This window comes from Pseudorca crassidens, chromosome 18, assembly GCF_039906515.1.
Source record: "Pseudorca crassidens isolate mPseCra1 chromosome 18, mPseCra1.hap1, whole genome shotgun sequence".
Classification (NCBI taxonomy): Eukaryota; Metazoa; Chordata; class Mammalia; order Artiodactyla; family Delphinidae; genus Pseudorca; species Pseudorca crassidens.
Genome location: NC_090313.1, coordinates 71,309,262 through 71,322,089, shown reverse-complemented (window position 1 = coordinate 71,322,089; position 12,828 = coordinate 71,309,262). Strand labels below are relative to the sequence as shown.

The window sequence follows — 12,828 nt, the reverse complement described above, 5'->3', positions numbered from 1 at the left end:
AATTTTAGTTTGTTGAGCTTTTTCTTCTATTTTGTTCTATAGTCAAGAATTGATGTTGAATTTTTATCATTGTCTCTTCATTTTTGACCTTATCACACGGTTTTTCTTTTTTAATCTGTAAATATGATGAATTCAACCTTGCATTCCTTGGATTAAACTCAGTCTTTTATATGTAGCTACATTTGGTTTCTCAATATTTTATTTAAAAATACTGTATCTGTAAACACAGAAAAGATTGGTCTGTGATTTTTTTTCCTTTCTCTTATTTTTTTCATTGGGTTTTAGTACCATGGTTATGCTAGTTAGTTACATAAAATTAGTTGGGAAGGATTCCCTTGTTTTCTCGTCCTTGGAAATATTTATATGACATTGGAATTATTTCTTCCTCAGTTATTTGGTAGAACTCATTAGTAAAGTCATGTAGCCTTCGGTGTTTGTCCTTGTGGAAAGGTTTATTGATTATTGATTTTCATTCTTAGTGGCATTTTTTCTTCTTGAGTAAATTTTGGTAAGGTATAGATTTTCTCCAGTTTGTCTAAATTTTTAAATGTTTTTATGTCAAAAATTGTAAGATTGGCCTGTGATTTTTTACTTCGTTGATCTTACGCTTATTTTTTTTTCTTTACTCCTGATTCATTGATTCTTAGAAAGCACTTTACATTTTTAAATGTTTGGAGATTTTCTTTTTTTTTGTTGAAGTATAGCATAATTCAGAAAAGTATAAAAATTATAAATGGCTAGCTCTGTGACTTTATACAAAGTGAAAACAATAGTGTGACCAGCATCCAGATATATAAGTAGAACATTACCTGTACCCAAGAAATATTCTCTTACTCCTCTTTCAAGTTACATCTCCCACCAAAGGAATTCACTATTCTAACTTTTAACATCATCGGCTAGGTTACCTTATTTTTGAATTCTGGAAATGTAGTCATATTTTATGTATAGTGTTTTATATCTGGCTTCTTTCACCTAACTTTCTTTGTAATGTTAATCCATATTGTGTGAAGCAGTAGCTTATTCACCCTCATAACTGTGTTGTATTTCATTGTATGACTATACTACAATGTATCTTCATTCCACTGTTGATAGGTATTTTTGTTTTCTGTTTTGACTAATATGAATGGTATTGCTATGAACATCTTTATGTCTTGTAGTGGACGCAGGTATGTGTTTCCGTTGAGTAAATACCAAGGAGTGTATCTTGGGGCCTACTTATTTATGCTTGTTAATTTATGTTTAGCTTAAGTGCTTTATTTTGTTTAGTGTTTGCATCCTTTTTTTCCATCCTTTTACTTTCAGTATCTCATATCATTATTTAAAAATTTTTTTGTAATCTCTCTATATTGAAGTTTAAAAATCTTGATCTTTTAATGTGATCATGTACACCATATATACCATATTATAATATACTGATATATGTTAAATATTGTTCTAAGTACTATATATAGTAATTTATTATACATTTCAAGTTTTGTCTGGCTCATTTGTCCTTATTTCACTGTATTCCTAAAACTTATATTCCTTGGATATAAACTTCAGCTTTGCAATTATATTCTTTAACCACATTGTGGGTGACATTTTGCTGTCTTCTGGTTTATATTGTTGCTAGTGAGAAGTCACTATTAGTTTAAATACTGTTCCTTTGAAGGTAATATGTCTTCTATAAGGTTTTGTGTGTTTTTTTGGAATTATTATTTTGAACTTATTTCTGTTTGGCTTCTTGAATTTGTGAATTGGTATTTATGATATTCACCTCATAGAGAGGCCTCTGCCTTATTCCTCTTCTTCTGGTACTCCCATGAATCATAAGTTAAGCTATTTTACTTTTTCTTTTGTGTATTGCAGTTTTTTGTTTCTCTGTTCTGTATTTTTGGATAATTTCTTCGGACATCTTTTGTAGCTCATTAAGTCTCATAGCTTTTCTTAATCTGCTAATAAACTCATCCATTAAGTTTTTACTTGCAATTTTTGTATTTTTTCATTTTTAGTAGGTCTTTTTTGTTCATATCTTTTAATTTACTGTATAATTTTTTTATTCCTTGTAGATTTTTAAACTTATCTTTTATTTCTTTAAAATTATAAATGCATTTGACCCTTGAACTAATGGAGGTTAGGAGTGCTGATCCCCCCCCCAACCGCAGTTCAAAATCCACGTGTAACTTTATACTTGACCCTTTGTATTCACTGTTACAAACATCCACGGATTCAACCAACCATAGGCTGTGTAGTATTGTAGTATTTACTGAAAAAGTTCTGTGTATAAGTGGACCCATGCAGTTCAAACCGATGTTGTTCAAGGGCTACTCTACAGTTGTATAGTAGTTTTATATTCCATTTGATGGTTGTAATATTTGAAGTTTTGGGGGGTCTGGTATTTCTGCTGGTTCTTGCTCATTGTGCCTTGCTTGCTTAGATGCTTGGTTATTTTTGACTTGATAATGCTTATTGTCCTAGAAACATCATATGGGGATTATTTGAAGTGTAGCATGAAGGTGCCCTCCTCTAGGAGGGCTTGAATGTACTTATATTATGGGGGTGTTACCAGTTGAGGGTCACTGAGTTCTTGTATTGAGGTTCTCTGGACTACGTAGGCAGTGTGAACCTCAGCAAATGTGTAGGCTTATGGCCAAAACTAATTAGCTGTTCCTCCCTTGTATCTGCTATTACTTTGCTCTGCTTAATACCAAGGCAGCCTTCTCTGCTGTCCCTGTGGGTGGTAATGGCAGCATGGGCACATGTTGACTTGGTTTAATTCTTTCCTTTGCAGGTATTATCTTTTTTGGGTTGGGGTAGTATTCTACATTAATGTCAGGAGGGTCTCTGATGTTCTTCCTTGACAGGACTCTGTCCTTCTTTTTCCATAAGATCAGCAAAACTGAACTCTGGATTTGACAGGGTTGGCAGGTGCCTTCAGGGTGTAAGTGGATATAAAGTTCCATTTAGTTCTCTGGGTTCCTGAATTCCCTTAGATTTTGGCCCAAGTAATTTGTGGTGCTATTAAAAAAAATGCTGTGTGTATTTTATATATATGTAAATAAGTAAGTAAATAAAATCACTTAGAGTTTTTTTGTTGGAGGGTCAGTGCAAATAACCTAGCTTGCCACTAATGGAAAGTAAAAATAAAATTTTAAAAATTGGGGAAATATTCAGTAAAATGATTTTCATTAATTAGATAAGTGAATTATTATAAATTAGGAAGTAGTTATTTTTTGTAGGGAGAGATTCCTTTTCATGTTTATTATGAATGTTGTTGATACTTATTTTTTGGTTTGCATCTAATAGTTTTCTCGTTTTAGGGGTAAAGATATTTCCATCATGGCTCATTCAAAGACAAGGACCAATGATGGAAAAATTACCTATCCTCCTGGTGTCAAGGAAATCTCAGATAAAATATCTAAAGAGGAAATGGTGAGACGGTTAAAGGTGAGTAAAATTGGGTTATGTCCTTTGCACATCTGTTTAGGATAAGCAGAGCTGGTGGAGGACACCTGTGGAAATCACATAGGGCTGTATCTTGTTAGGGCAACTTCAAGCAAATCAAAGCAGAAAATGTCTCATGGCCAAAACTAATTAGCTGTAATTAGGAGCTAAGAGAGTGGAGTAGATAAAGAACTGTAGGGTTTCCTTAGCTATTGTTAATGGGAGTGCAATTAGAAAGGTGAAGCTTACATTTTCTAGGGCTGTCTATACTTGGGTATAAAGAACAAACCCACAATACGCTTATACTCATTATTATCTTTAGAAAGTTGTCTCCTCCTATATCTCATTTATTTCATAAAAGCAACCATTTTAATTTGAGAAAAGAAATTTTAATTCTACTGAATACTAAGGCTGTATTTTACTTTCTTGTATTTTGAAAGTAGGTTAAAGAGCTTTACTTTTAGCTCTCTGCTTCTGATGTACAGCAGTGAGTCAAGACTGATGGTGAACTTCCATTCGTGAGGCAGTCACTGTATGGTTAGACTCTCTTCACATTTGTTTGAATAATATTTCATCTTTGTCTTCGAGGCAGTGATAGTCTCCGTGATTAAAATGGTTAAGAGAGCAGAGTGGCCAAGAAGATTGTTAAGCTGACTAGTTCAGATGGTCTTTATTTTTGAGCATTTTTTTCAGTTCAATGTTGTATCTACCTAGACATGTTGCTTGTTATATCATTATCAATATTTACCAGTATTTCAAGTGTAAAAGACTTACCTTAATTAATCATTGAAGACCCAGGAGCCTTGAAGTACTACTTTATTGTTGCATGGTTTATTTATTAGAGGAAAAAGACCCTAGTACTATTGTAAGTTTCACATAAAGTCTTAGTATTATATCCTGTGCATAAAGTATTAGAATGTCAGATATAAGGTGTTTGTTATTCAAAGCAAAAGACATCTTTGAGCAGATTAAATTTACTAATATGTGGATATTATATCTAGTTGGGAACTGTGTATATTTTATTAAAAATGGTTAAGCTACAGGGCTTCCCTGGTGGCGCAGTGGTTGAGAGTCCGCCTGCCGATGCGGGGGACACGGGTTCGTGCCCCGGTCCGGGAAGGTCCCACATGCCACAGAGCTGCTGGGCCCGTGAGCCATGGCCGCTGAGCCTGCGCGTCCGGAGCCTGTGCTCCGCAATGGGAGAGGCCACAACTGTGAGAGGCTGGTGTATGGCAAAAAAAAAAAAAAAAAAAAAAAAAAATGGTTAAGCTACAAACCCTAGATATGAAATTTTTCATTTCTATGTATTTAGATTTTCTTGACCTATTAAGTTTTTAGAGAAAGAATACATTTATTTCCTCAGATTTGTTTATATTTCAGCAATGATATCATCCTTATTGTTTGCTAAGAAATGAACATTGAACACAGAGACTATACTTACAAGCATTTAGCATTTAGTGTCTTTTATGGATGTTATTTTCTCAGACATCTTTTTTAATTTAGAGGACTCATATATGAGTTATTCGTGAGTTTTATAACACCATTTGAGTTGGTCACAGTATTGAGGAGTTCCCATTATCTAGTCCTTGAATAAACTTTATTGATAGTTTTGGTGGAATGATTTCCACAGTGCTCACATTTAGTGCTTGTAGTAAGCTTTCATTATTTTGTAGACATTTCTGCTCAGCAATAATCTGGTTACTTTTCTTCTCTTTCTTTTTTCCTGATTTACACTGCCCACTGTTTATAGCAACCGTCTTGGAGAAATATAGGAAGGATTTAATGTGGGATGATGGTAATTTTTGATATGTACAAGTACAGGTATAAGTTTTATAAGTTATAAAAACTTGCTAATATGTAAAGTGTCATTGTTTATATAATTTCTAGAATTTCTTATAACATTTTATTCAAAATATACTGAATCTCTCACTCTTGTGAAGCGATTCCAGGGAAAGAAAGAGTTCCTTGCATATAGCTTTTTTTTTTTGGTCTTTTTTCATAATACATCAAAGCCATCAAAGCATATATCTTAAAAGTAATAAAATTAAAAAGTTAGGAGAGTAGCCCTGGACATTGTACCCTTAAACTAATTGTAGTGTCAGACTGGAAAGATTAGTCTACTGATGGTTCTGGCCTCTGGTGTAGTAGAACTGAGGGTCTGCTCTGTGAGGAACGCTGTTACCCACAGCTGCTCTGAGAATTCAGTAATACATTGGACAATTCATTACTCAGAAGTCTAACTCTACAGCAGAGTGGAAATCCATGCAGTTATGTCTCAAAGACCAAGTCCAGCCCTACTTGTTGATTAGTATTTGTAGCGCCACCTCGTGGATGCCAGGTTGTCACCTTTGCATTAAAGTTGTGTTTAAATGTCCCTGACGAGTTCAGCAATTTTGTCAAGTCTTACGTGAAGTAGGAATAGTACAGACTGAGGCTTCCTTGTGACTGCTGATACTAAAATTAGAGAAAGCTCTTCACAGAATTCAAACTACATGATTTTTCACCATTGTAGTTTCCATCCCACTTCTTTTATGTAAATGTTTGCTTTCTTCTGCTCACTCCATACATGCCATTGAGTCCTACTAATGAATTGTCCATCTCATATTGTCTTTAACTGTGGTACAAGAAATATTTAATTGGATGCTACAGTAGTTACTTCATGGTAGCTTTTTAATGTTTAGGGATTCATCTTTGTCATCCTTTCTTGAATCTGTTTATATATTCTTTTTTAGCTCAGTGTTGTAAAAGTGAGACTAGAAGTACTATGTTAAGCTACTTTTAAACTTTTAAAATCTGGTTAGCAGGTGTGATGGGTAAATGAAAAGTATTTTATTTAGTCTTTTTTTTTGTGGTACGCGGGCCTCTCACTGCTGTGGCCTCTCCCGTTGCGGAGCACAGGCTCCGGACGCGCAGGCTCAGCGGCCATGGCTCACGGGCCGTTCCGCGGCATGTGGGATCCTCCCGGACCGGGGCACGAACCCGTGTCCCCTGCATCGGCAGGCAGACTCTCAACCACTGCGCCACCAGGGAAGCCCTATTTAGTCTTTTAAAGAAAAGTTGTATTTGCCCTATAGTTCAGAAAGGTCTTGTTCTCTCAGATAGATACTTTTAGGGGAAACATGAAAGTGTATTTATTGGAAGTTAACCTTTGTAATTAATATGGCTTTTATTTCAAATAAATATATTTTTACATGGAGGATTTCATTATTTGATTATTTTGTTTTTATATAGATGGTTGTGAAAACTTTCATGGATATGGACCAGGACTCTGAAGAAGAAAAGGAGCTCTATTTAAACCTAGCTTTACATCTTGCTTCAGATTTTTTCCTCAAGCATCCTGATAAAGATGTTCGATTACTGGTAGCCTGCTGCCTTGCTGATATTTTTAGGATTTATGCTCCTGAAGCTCCTTACACATCCCCTGATAAATTAAAGGCAAGTACTGATTAAAAGAACTGCCAAGATTGACTGATACTTTATCTTTCTGTCTAAAATGGGAATTAAAGTATTTCGATTATTTCTTTAGATTCTTTGACATTAGCTGCAGCAGTCTTTTGTTAAACTATTGTACTTCTGTTTTCTGTAGAATTTCCTACCCCCCATTAGTATTTAATTTTGTAAAACAATTTCTGATCTTCAGAATAAGAAGTTAATTAGTAAAGTGTTTTCTATACTTTTTTTTTTTTTGGCCATGCCACACAGCTTATGGCATCTGAGTTCCCTGATCAGGGACTGAACCTGGGCCACAGTAGTGAAAGTGCCGAGTCTTAACCACTGGCCCGCTAGGGAATTCCCTATACTTTTTATATTATGTCATCATTAGTGGTATTTCAGTATCAGTTGGGGACACTTGCTTTTCCTTTTTAAAAATTCATATTGAAGACCATGTTCATTATTTAAAACACAGTATCTAGTGTAAGTCTGAATTTATAATATATGAATCCTAATTCACTTAATGTAAGGTGTGATGAGAATTGTTTTGAAGAAAATACAATGAACAAAATTTTAATGAAAGGTAGAAAGCACACTTAGTACTTGGTTATGGTAGTTGTAAGTAAAGGCATGTGAATGAAATAATTTTTAAAAGATGAGAAAAGAAGGAGAATAGCATGATTAATCCAGTGGGTAGAAAGCATGAAAATAAGTAGAGCTGTGCAAAAATTTATTGAATGAGGCAAGTTATAAGAAAATTAGAAAAGCCAACAATAATAAAAGATAATTGTGGAAACTGTTGGTTAGGAAATGAGTCCCTAGGAAGATTACCCAGTATGGAACAAAAAGACAATTTAGGTTTATTTCATTTAACAAATATTGATGTTAGTTATTATATGTCAGGAACTGGGTTTACCTTGGTGAAAAACAACCCAGACTCAGTTCTTGAACTCAGGGAGTTGCTTCTTAAAAACTGGAGTGAGGAACCTGCTCATTTGATCAAGTCAGCCAAGACTCCAGTAAGGAATGCCCAAACTGCCGTGGACACGCTTGTTTCATATATCTTAGGATGGGGGAGGTAGGGGACAATATTTGTCATCTACAAGTAAAATTGAATTGTAAGATTTGAGAATGGTGAGAGACTTAAAGTAGATAATATGAGCTGGCCTGTGGAGTTGTGTACCCAGATGTATATCCTGATTTCTAATTGTGAACCTTTAATTTGAGGTACTTAATTGGTTTAAGGAGTAATTGTATTTGGTTGACTGTGGGCTGTGGCTCGTCCTCACTAGATGTTTTGTTGGCATTCTCATGAAGAGGGAAGTCTAACTTAAGAGTGCTGCTACATGATTTCTTCTACCTCTCTTGTGGATTTCTCAGTTTGCGTTATCAGTGATCTGTCTCAAGGGTTTGGGGTAATGAAAGTCCTCCCAAAAGAATAGCTACAAATCTTTTCTATTAATAATAGGACAGTTTTTGAGAAGAATATTGAAGAGGTATGATTAAATTAGAGTTTTTAGAATCTAGCTTAAAATTTTTAAGTATTTTATTTTTTCTGGTCAGTTTTTTTTTTAATTTAATTTAATTTATTTATTTATATACAGGAGATTCTCATTAGTTACCCATTTTATACATATCAGTGTATATATGTCAATCTCAATCTTCCAATTCATCCCACCACCCCTCTTCCCCCCACCCGCTTTCCCCCTCTGGTCAATTTTTTTGGCTCTTATTTTAAATGCCACTTTTTTCTTTTATTGGGGTAGTATTAAAAATTATTTGAGGGTGTTTCTGAATACTTATAGAATAGTTTTCACTCTGTTTTGGTTAGTATCAAGTTTGTATTTTTGTCTACAGTAGTAATAATAGAAAATTGTGACACTTTGATCCTTACCTTTCCACTGTCAGTTTGTTATTGTCATCAGAAAACCCTTTTTATATACCCAGCTTCATGTTTAGGTCAGTGCTTGTTAGAGAGATGATCAATGAATATTGTCTTTCCATCTCCAGGTAGATTCAGTACAGCAGTTGTTCTCTCTTAGTCGAACCAGAAAGGGTTCGTTCATGGAGGACATATTTAATGCAGTACTACTAACAAAGTAACTGTACCTTTTTTTAAAGTAACCATTTTTGAAGGATGTACTTGTGATAGTATTTTTCTTGAAAAGCTACTCAGTAATCTGCATATCCTATTTCTTCCCTTTTAAGAAATGCTTGTTTATCGTTTTACTTATGAGGGAAACATCTTTTTCTTTTTGATTGATTAACATGCTTCCTTTGTAGAATTAGCTTTAATAATTTTAACCTTTTCCAAATTTTTCAAAAACTATCGTCATAAAAATTTGACTCAAAGTGATATTGAACTTATTTTTACCCAGGTATAAAGGGGTGTGCAGTAAAAAACCGAAAGCAAGAGATGGGGATAGATTGATAAATGGTAGGGGAGAACAAGTAGTTATAATGACAAGGTAGGAAGCTTGACGAGTTAACTTCTGTGGGTCTTTTTAAAACTTCTAAGCTTCTGCAATCTATTGTCTTCTCACTTGGTGATTTTATTTTGGAATTTCAAGTTTCCTAAACCATGTTCTTGCTATATAATTACCATATATAGTGCTATTCCAGCAAACCTGATCAGTTCAGCTCTCAGTCATTGCAACCTGTTTGTTTTAATGACAGCATAAATTTTAGTTTACTCCATTTTCAGGTCTGTTTTTTTTAACCTACAGTAAGGTGTTTTTCTTTCTCTACTTTAAGATCATAGTAAATGATTTACCGTTTTCCTTTAAAGGGCAGTAAGATATTTGGTGTTTTCATGATGATGCACATTTAAAAAATTCCAGCCAAGTAGAATTTTTTTAAACTGGTTCTTTACAATTTATCATGATAGATACACATGAGTGCTGAATCATCTTTAGGAATTTAGTGGATATTTTCATAATCTAAACAAAACTTTGTCTTTTTTTTTAAAGGATATATTTATGTTTATAACAAGGCAGTTGAAGGGGCTAGAGGATACAAAGAGCCCACAATTCAATAGGTATTTTTATTTACTTGAGGTAAGCAATATATTCTATCTTGAGATGACATTTTAAACTGGGTTTTGTGCTTGTATATTTTTACTAATTAAAATTTTACCCTTTTCCTTTTTTATGTCTTATTTTTAGAACATTGCTTGGGTCAAGTCATATAACATATGCTTTGAGTTGGAAGACAGTAATGAAATTTTTACCCAATTATACAGAACATTATTTTCAGTTATAAAGTAAGTTTACTTTACAAAGAATATAATCTTTTTTTAAATGTAAAGAATTTTTAACTTACAGGTGAATCTGCATAAACTGTTAACTATGATGAATATTGGAAGGCTAAGAGTTATAACTTAAGAACTCATTAACATAATTTTTATAGATGTTTGGACAGTGAATACAGCTTAATTCTGTACTGTAGAGAATAATATAAGAGTGGCATAAGGTAATCTATAGCCAATATAAAATTTATTTTGGCTTATGTTATTTTCTTTTATTTAAATCACATATTACTGACTCCTTAATTCATGTGAATAGTTGAGTTCTTTGTGTATTCCTTAAATTTATCTACTAGAATTAACTTCCGCAAAGTAGTTTGATTTTCTGAATTTAAGGCAAAACTAAAGTTGCATTTGATTTAATTACTTTTGATTGTGAGACTGGTAAAAATTAGGAAAAAGTAATCCTGCAAATGTAATTTAAAAAATATTTTGGATGCTATTGTAAGATTTGGAAGAGAGGGAAGCTTTAAATGAATATGTAGAATTTGATTTAATTAATACCTGAGTATCAGTTTAAAATAAAGTGTAATGTTCTATGTTATGATTAAATCTTATAAATTTCAGATATACTTTAAATGAAATATCAATTTTGAATTTCAGCAATGGCCACAATCAGAAAGTTCATATGCATATGGTGGATCTCATGAGTTCTATTATTTGTGAAGGTGATACAGTATCTCAGGAGCTTTTGGATACAGTTTTGGTAAATCTGGTACCTGCCCATAAGGTAAGTAGCAATATATATTGAAATGTATCAAAAGCTTGTTAATATTAGGGTCCAGAATTTGCTTACGTTTAAAATGCAATTTATCCTGCTTTATAGTTTTGGAGACTTTTATTTTATTTTATTATTACTATTTTTTTTTCCGGTACGCGGGCCTCTCACTGTTGTGGCCTCTCCCGTTGCGGAGCACAGGCTCCGGATGTGCAAGCTCAGCGGCCATGGCTCACGGGCCCAGCCGCTCCGCAGCACGTGGGATCCTCCCGGACCGGGGCACGAACCCGTGTCCCCTGCATCGGCAGGCGGACTCTCAACCACTGCGCCACCAGGGAAGCCCTGGAGACTTTTATTGATTAATATTAATGTACATCACTTGTGTTTAATAAAACATGATACACTTATTAGTCACTAATTAAATGAAGAAATAACAGAGTTAGTACATGTGATAAAGTATCTGTAATAACTCAGTTTTGTATAGGATTATGTTTCAAGGAACACAAATAAGGCCTTAGGTAAAAGACAGTGATGGTGTAGATGGCGGGGAGGGGTGAAATTAAAAGGGAAGTCTTGGGCTTCCCTGGTGGCGCAGTGGTTGAGAGTCCGCCTGCTGGTGCAGGGGACACGGGTTCGTGCCCTGGTCCGGGAAGATCCCACGTGCCGTGGAGCGGCTGGGCCCATGAGCCATGGCCGCTGAGCCTGCACGTCCGGAGCCTGTGCTTCTCAACGGGAGAGGCCACAACAGTGAGAGGCCTGCATACTGCAAAAAAAACACACAAAGAAAGGGGAAGTCTTTACTAACTTGGAGAAAAGGATATGTTGATGACACAAGTATTTCTTGCCTGGGTGATATTAATCAAGTTGTGTGGGTGTTGTGTGTGTTTTTGTATGTTTCGTTCTTTGAAAATGACTAACACTCTAGTAAGCAGTTGGAAATATGGTTCTGTGATTCACCAGTATAAAGGTCTCTGCAAAATTAAGACCTTTCTGGAAAGATATAACTTAAATTTATAGCTACACAGCATTCACAAATATAATGCTTCATTAAAAATGACCTCATAATCCAAAATTTCCAAACTTTTAAGAAGTCCATCAATACTGAAAATCAGACACTAAGTAAAAATTCAGATAATATATTTATTAGATAAAAACATTAAATACCTATAAAAGGATTAAAGATAACAGTTTTATGTTTTAATCTCTAGAAGCATAAGAGTTAAAAAGTATGATAGCTAGACATCTGAAAGGAGAAGAAGCTATGGTTAGGAAAAGTAGAAATGAAAAATGTTCATAGACATCAAAATATTTTTTGGATTATAAAAGATATTTAGAGAACTAGGAGGTAGCGCTGAGGAAATTGTACAGATACAGTGAGGTAAAGTTAAGGAAAACATAAACGATAGGATGAAAAGGTCCAGTATATTTAAAAGTGATGCAGAACACTGAGTAAGAATGGAGAAGAGATGATATTCAAGTAGATATTTGCTTAAAATTTTCTAGAACTGACGAAAAGCGTAAATTTATGAGTTAGGTAACAAAAGTGTCATGAACAGAATAAATAAAAATAAATCCCAGTGTAGGCATATCTTGGAGAATTTGTAAAATGACAAAATAGAAATAATCTATAAAGCATCCAGAGGGAAAAGACATAGCCCTTAACAAGGAATAAACATTAAACTGATTGCTGACTTCTCAGTAGCAAGGATAGATGCCAGAACATAATGGACCTATATTTCCAAAGTACTGAGATAAAATAACTGTATATGCTGGCACACAGTTGCTATCCAATTTGAGTGAAATTAAGACATTAAATATACAACTTGTCAATAGATCCTTCCTGAAAGAACTACTATTTGAGTACTTCAGAATAATGGCAATTGAACTTGAAGGAAGTGAAATGTAAGAAGTATTGGTGAACAATGAAATGCTCTAAATAAGAACTGATGTA

At 34.2% G+C, this 12,828-nt stretch overlaps 1 protein-coding gene across 7 annotated transcripts in view; it reads left to right on the top strand.

The window, feature by feature from the left end:
• Positions 1–12,828, top strand: part of PDS5B (PDS5 cohesin associated factor B) — a 197,610-nt gene that overhangs the window by 71,735 nt on the left and 113,047 nt on the right. For all 7 annotated transcript variants that reach the window (XM_067713457.1, XM_067713456.1, XM_067713458.1 and 4 more), the window contains exons 2-6: positions 3,300–3,426; positions 6,655–6,858; positions 9,825–9,911; positions 10,020–10,117; positions 10,763–10,889. In XM_067713457.1, the coding sequence (XP_067569558.1) occupies positions 3,319–3,426; positions 6,655–6,858; positions 9,825–9,911; positions 10,020–10,117; positions 10,763–10,889 (624 nt within the window). In that variant the 5' untranslated portion in view covers positions 3,300–3,318. The remainder of the gene's footprint in view (positions 1–3,299; positions 3,427–6,654; positions 6,859–9,824; positions 9,912–10,019; positions 10,118–10,762; positions 10,890–12,828) is intronic.